We start from the raw sequence: 7348 nt of genomic DNA, 5'->3' as shown, positions 1-7348 counted from the left end.
TCTATTTACTCTTGAGAATTGTAAGTACATTTTTCCCATTAAATTTTAGAGAGAACGATTGCTAGTGTATAAAAGTCTATAGATTAGTATAAATTCATATTTTCTCTGGTCTCATGATTAATACTAATGCCCAGATGACTCTCCAGGTGTGCAATTTTGGTGGCCAAGTGCCTCCAAACTCAGGCCTGTCCCCAGGGATTTTCCCCAGATGCCCACATTGGGGACCTATGATTAGCACAAACATTCTTGGGATTTTCTAAATTTCCTGTCTTACTTTCCCCATTTTCTCACTTGTGCTTCCTGGATCCATCACCCAAATAAATTAGGTGCACTGAAGTCTTTTTCCAAGGTTTGCTTTGGGTAGAATTCAAGCTAAGACAATAGACGTTCAGCAAACATTTTTGACTGACTGGTATCAAATGGGCAATAAGAGTTACACCAATCAATAAAAGCAAAAGTGGGAAGTCAGGAGGTGAAGGAGAACCAGTGTTACCATTTGGTGTTTACCTGCTTCCTGTCTTTTTTCTTGTGTGAATATAGGCGTGAGTGTGAAACACGGCATTCCTGGTTATTTATAAACAAGTCTCATTCTATAAATTGAATCATAACTTCCACAACTTTCCACATGTTATTTATCAGGTGACATGTTACCTATCACATAAAAAAGTGTAGTTTTTCTGAAATGAAACTATGATCTCTTTGTTTGGAATGTTTTCCCTCACTTATCCAGAAGTCAAAAGATAGATACAATTTTAAAGGATTTACACACCTCTGTGTCATCAAAAAGCCTTCATTCACTCAGCAAACATTTACCACGAGTGTCCTCTGTGCTGAGTATCAAGGTCACAAGAATAAATGCCATAGCCCATGCCTTCAGGGTATTTGCAATGCACATGGAGGAATGACAGAAGTAAATGATTATAACAGGGTAGAATGTATCAAATTATGAGCACAAGGCAGAAAATAATGCTACATAAATGGGGTAGCTTATTAGGAAAAATATTATTGAGGAGGAAATATGTTAACTGGGTCTTGACATATAAGTAGGAGTTTGCAGAGTGGACAAAAAAGATGAAATCTTCCAGGAAGATAAAACAGTTTCAGAAGGTTTAGTAAATTTAACTCTTTATGACTTTCGTGGCTACACTAAGACATATTAGACTTGCTTTCTCTTTAATCTTGGACAAGTTTTTGTTTGTTTAACTTTTTTTTTTCTTTTTTCTTTTTTTATAGCATGTTAGGTTTTGGGGTACATGTGAAGAACATGCAAGATTGTTGCATAGATCTTTTTAATGCTTCTTTTGAGTATTTCACTAAAAGAGTAATAAAAATATACACTATTTCATAAGGTTGTATTAAAGAGTAAAAATGAAACAAAAATATTTGGCATGATGCCTGGTACCTAGTCAATACTTCACAAGTAATATATACACACTGAAGGTGTATGGAACTTATCCACATACTATACGATTTTATTTTAGTGGTTTAATGAACATAATTGTAATTATTTTTATTTTTGCCAAACTCTGTTTCCTATGAGTGTGTCTTATTCAAGTACCTGCAAGAAAAAGATGAGCGCTTATCCATTCTACACCCGGAGTCCCTAGTAAAACATCTCTGATGCATGTTGTTGAAGACTTAATAATTCTGAATATTGTTTATATATAACAATTACTTTTGTAAATGAAAAATCCATCATGCAATTTTGATGATCAAAGATAAATCAGGCCGGGTGGGGTGGCTCACACCTGTGATCCCAGCACTTTGGGAGGCCGAGGCGGAAGGATCACGAGGTCAAGAGAGTGAGACTGTCCTGGCCAACCTGGTGAAAGCCCGTCTCTACTAAAATACAAAAAGTAGCTGGGCGTGGTGGCACGTGCCTGTAGTCCCAGCTACTCAGGAGACTGAGGCAGGAGAATCGCTTGAACCCAGGAAGCAGAGACTGCATTAAACTGAGATTGCGCCACTGCACTCCAGCCGGGGTGACAGAGCGAGACTCCCTCACAAAATCAATCAATCAATCAATCAAAACTTCCTACTCTTAATGCCTATACTACAGGACATACAGCAAAATGTTTTTTTACCCTTTAAAGGCAGTGAGTCATGGGTAAGTACTTTCACTGGAGGCTGTGGAATAAGATCTGACACAGACTTTAGAACTTCCTTGGGATCTGACCATCTCCCAGACCATCCAAGATGCACACATGGGATCAGAGTCATCCTCATTAGGACATCCTTCTCCCAAATAAATCCTTCCTTCTAATTCTTTTCCAGCGTTTCACCTGACCAAGACATTCTTTGACAACAAAAGATACATCCATATTACAAACATCATACCGCACGATTTGCAGAGAGCAATCTACAGGTAGGAGGGAGAGTCATGCTTAAAAAAAAGTCAGAGAGTCACGTGACCAGCGCTTTGTAAAAGTCACTGCATAGGCCAGGGTCGAAGGTGACACTGACTAAAGAAGAAATATGACAAGCTTTTCCAATGAAAACGCAGGAGCACAGCAGGAAAAGGAAATATGTTATGTTTTCTGTTTAGAAGTATTTAACTAGAAACACACAATTATGTAATTACATGATTAAGCTTTCCAGCAGGTAAATAATAACAAGAAAATAATGACGTGGTGGCAATGGGCCTTCAGCAGCGTATAAAAGTGGCCATGGGCCCAGAAGATTTCCAAACCCAAGAACTTCACTCTCCTGGAAACCCACCCAGATCCTCCACCTTCTGACACCATGGTCGACTCCCGTTGTGGCTCCGTGTGTTCTGACCAGGGCTGTGGTCAAGACCTCTGCCAGGAGACCTGCTGCCCTCCCAGCTGCTGCAGGCCCCAGTGCTGCCAGTCTGTGTGCTGCCAGCCCACCTGCTGCCGCCCCAGCTGCTGTCAGACCACCTGCTGCAGGACCACCTGCTGCCGCCCCAGCTGCTGCATCTCCAGTTGCTGCCGGCCCAGCTGTTGTGTGTCCAGCTGCTGCAGACCCCAGTGCTGCCAGTCTGTGTGCTGCCAGCCCACCTGCTGCCGCCCCAGCTGCTGTCAGACCACCTGCTGCAGGACCACCTGCTGCCGCCCCAGCTGCTGCATCTCCAGTTGCTGCCGGCCCAGCTGCTGTGTGTCCAGCTGCTGCAGACCCCAGTGCTGCCAGTCTGTGTGCTGCCAGCCCACCTGCTGCCGCCCCAGCTGCTGTCAGACCACCTGCTGCAGGACCACCTGCTGCCGCCCCAGCTGCTGCATCTCCAGTTGCTGCCGGCCCAGCTGCTGTGTGTCCAGCTGCTGCAGACCCCAGTGCTGCCAGTCTGTGTGCTGCCAGCCCACCTGCTGCCGCCCCAGCTGCTGTCAGACCACCTGCTGCAGGACCACCTGCTGCCGCCCCAGCTGCTGCATCTCCAGCTGCTGCCCCTGCTCTTGCTGAGAATCAAGCTCTTGCCGCCCCTGCTGCTGCCTGCGTCCAGTCTGTGGCCAAGTCTCCTGCCACACCACTTGCTATCGCCCAACCTGTGTCATCTCCACCTGCCCCCGCCCCATGTGCTGTGCCTCCTCTTGCTGCTAAATCTGCTTGAACACACCACTTCATTATCACCTCCTTTCCTACAGATGAAGGCTCTGCTTTAAAACATGTGGAGTGTTCAAGAGAATTGATCTGTGTCCCATAAGCAAACCTCATCCTTAGAACATCTGTATTTGCACTCTGCCTTTTGTCCAAACTCCCTGCCTTCCAGATGAATTCATTGACAGTCTCCTAATAAATCTACAAATTTCTCTCCAACATTCCCCCACCTCTTTGACTTCAGGACATTTATTCGTCATGCCTACAGAATTTGAAGATTGCCTCCATCATCTGTAGGGCCACAGATCTTAACGCCTTCAACCGCGAAGTCCAGTGAAGTCTCTTAAAGTCTTTTGCAAATATTTTTGTACCTTGTCATTTCCATGTACCAAAATAAACCTCCATTCTATTGGCACTAAAAATTGAATATGATTCATATTCCATTTCTTATAAAGGTTTTATACTTGGGTTCTGGGTGATTACATTTTATCCACACCTGTAGTGCAGACAGCACACATTAGTCAACCTACCAACAGAGGTCAACTGACATCGATCACTGCCTAGAATTTCTAGAAAAGTCTTTGCAGGCTTAGGAAAATCAACTAGTCATTTTGTAGGCTTTAGTAAAAAGAGTAAAACTGAAGTCATGAAATATACATGAATATAACAACAGGGGGAACGTTTGGAAAGATTGAATACAATTCATTATTTTTTAAAAATAATTTCAACTTTTATTTTAGAATCAAAGAGTACATATTCATATTTGTTACATGTTGTGTGATGCTGAGGTTGGGGGTACAAATGATTCTGTCACCAGGTAGTGAGCAGTGGGCCATTCCTAGCCCTTCCTCTCTCCCTCTCTCCCCCTTTTTGGAGTCCCCAATCATTCCCATCTTTGTGTCCACGTGTACCCAATGTTTAGCTACCATTTGTAGTGAGAACATGCAATATTTGGTTTTCTGTTCCTGGAATAATTTGCTTAGGATACTGCCCTCCAGCTACATTCATGTTGCTGCAAAAGATATAATTTTATTCCTTTTTATGTCTGTGTAGTATTTCATGGTGTAAAAGTGTCACATGTTTTTTATCCAATGCACTGTTGATGAGCACCTAGATGGATTCCATATCTTTACTATTGTGAACAGTGCTGTGAGCTTTTAAAGCACCATCTTTCAGTTTCTTCTTTCCTTCCCCTCCCCTCCTTTCCCCACCCCTCTTTTTTCCTCCCCTCTCTTTCCCTCCCCTCCTCTCCCTTCTTCTCCCCTCCCTTCCTCTCCCTGCCCTTCCTCTCTCTTGCCCCCACCTTCCATCCTCTCCCTTCCCTTCCCCTCCCTTCCCCTCCTCAGTGTTAATCCCAAGAGCTTTAATAAACCTCCTGCAAGTTGCTCTCCATCTCAGTGTCTGCTTCCTGGGGAACCCAGACTGTCCCCCAAAACAATTTGAAATTCATGGTAGCTAATTTGAGAGCTGAAATGACAGACTGAAATGTACTTTTAATACTTTAGTTCATGAAAGAAACAAGAAGGTCGACATCATAGCAGAAAAAATATTTAACAGACTGTAGAAAAATTATGAATTTCATATAAATCACATTTATTCTTTTCTGAGGATTTTTATATCAGTTGTACACAAATATATGTGCTTTAAACATTTAGATGATACAAAGTAATGCGACCTAAGGTAAGTTACCCATCATGGTCTTTGCCAATCCCATTCAAGACCTAATGTTACAAATTGAGATACATCCCCATTAAATGCATTTGTACCACATGTATGTATTTATTTGAAAATCTGGCTTTGGTTGCATATCTCTTGTTCCAACATTTATTCAAACATTGTTTTATGTCTTCCAGAAAATGTTAACACTTTTCTTCACATAGGCTTGTCAGATTTATTTATATATTTTTCTATTTACTCTTGAGAATTGTAAGTACATTTTTTCCCATTAAATTTTAGAGAGAACGATTGCTAGTGTATAAAAGTCTATAGATTAGCATAAATTCATATTTTCTCTGGTCTCATGATTAATACTATTGCCCAGCTGACTCTCCAGGTGTGCAATCTCGGTGGCCAAGTGCCTCCAACCTCAGGCCTGTCCCAGGGATTTTCCCCAGATGCCCACATTGGGGACCTATGATTAGCACAAACATTCTTGGGATTTTCTAAATTTCCTGTCTTACTTTCCCCATTTTCTCACTTGTGCTTCCTGGATCCATCACCCAAATATATTAGGTGCACTGAAGTCTTTTTCTCAAGGTTTGCTTTGGGTAGAATCCAAACTAAGACAATAGACGTTCAGCAAACATTTTTGACTGACTGGTATCAAATGGGCAATATGAGTTACACTAATCAATAAAAGTAAAAGTGGGAAGTCAGGAGGTGAAGGAGAACCAGTGTTACCATTTGGTGTTTACCTGCTTCCTGTCTTTCTTCCTGTGTGAATATAGGCATGAGTGTTAAACACAGCATTCCTGGTTATTTATAAACAAGTCTCATTCTATAAATTGAATCATAACTTCCACAACTTTCCACATGTTATTTATCAGGTGACATGTTACCTACCACATAAATAAGCGTAGTTTTCCTGAAATGAAACTATGATCTCTTTGTTTGGAATGTTTTCCCTCACTTATCCGGAAGTGAAAAGATAGATACAATTTTAAAGGATTTATATGCCTCTATGTCATCAGAAAGCCTTCGTTCACTCAGCAAACATTTACCACGAGTGTCCTCTGTGCTGAGTATTAAAGTAACAAGAATAAATGCCATAGCCCATTTCTTCAGGGTGTTTGCATTGCACATGGAGGAATGACAGGAGTAAATGATTATAACAGGGTAGAATGTATCAAATTTTGAGTGCAAGGCAGGAAGTAATGCTACATAAATGGGGTAGCTTATTAGGGAAAATATTATTGAAGAGGAAATATGTTAACTGGGTCTTGACACGTAAGTAGGAGTTTGCAGAGTGGACAAAATGATGAAATCTTCCAGGAAAATAAAACAGTTTTAGAAAATTTAGCAAATTTAATTCTTTATGACTTTCTTGGCTACACTAAGACGTATTAGACTTGCTTTCTCTTTAATCTTGGACAAGTTTTTGTTTGTTTAGCTTTTTTTTCTTTTTTCTTTTTTTTTAATAGCATGTTAGGTTTTGGGGTACATGTGAAGAACATGCAAGATTGTTGCATAGATCTTTTTAATGCTTCTTTTGAGTATTTCACTAAAAGAGTAAAAATATATACACTATTTCATAAGGTTGTATTAAAGATTGAAAATGAAACAAAAATATTTGGCATGATGCCTGGTACCTAGTCAATACTTCACAAGTAATATATACACACTGAAGGTGTATGGAACTTATCCACATACTATACGATTTTATTTTAGTGGTTTAATGAACATAATTGTAATTATTTTTATTTTTGCCAAACTCTGTTTCCTATGAGTGTGTCTTATTCAAGTACCTGCAAGAAAAAGATGAGCGCTTATCCATTCTACACCCGGAGTCCCTAGTAAAACATCTCTGATGCATGTTGTTGAAGACTTAATAATTCTGAATATTGTTTATATATAACAATTACTTTTGTAAATGAAAAATCCATCATGCAATTTTGATGATCAAAGATAAATCAGGCCGGGTGCGGTGGCTCACACCTGTGATCCCAGCACTTTGGGAGGCCGAGGTGAAAAGATCACGAGGTCAAGAGAGTGAGACTGTCCTGGCCAACATGGTGAAAGCCTGTCTGTACTAATAATACAAAAAGTAGCTGGGCGTGGTGGCACGTGCCTGTAGTCC

The 7348-nt window shown here is 40.9% G+C and overlaps 1 protein-coding gene across 1 annotated transcript; it reads left to right on the top strand.

Moving 5' to 3' along the window:
- The first annotated feature begins 2697 nt into the window (after positions 1–2697).
- On the top strand, positions 2698–3484 carry LOC141579941 (uncharacterized). The gene has a single exon (XM_074388709.1). The coding sequence runs from the start codon at positions 2743–2745 to the stop codon at positions 3415–3417; it is 675 nt and encodes a 224-aa protein (XP_074244810.1). The 5' UTR covers positions 2698–2742; the 3' UTR covers positions 3418–3484.
- The last annotated feature ends 3864 nt before the right edge of the window (positions 3485–7348 follow it).

The sequence above is a fragment of the Saimiri boliviensis genome, chromosome 17, assembly GCF_048565385.1.
Source record: "Saimiri boliviensis isolate mSaiBol1 chromosome 17, mSaiBol1.pri, whole genome shotgun sequence".
In the NCBI taxonomy this organism is placed as follows: Eukaryota; Metazoa; Chordata; class Mammalia; order Primates; family Cebidae; genus Saimiri; species Saimiri boliviensis.
The sequence above is the reverse complement of the archived record's forward strand: the minus strand, read 5'-3'. Positions and strand labels throughout refer to the sequence as shown.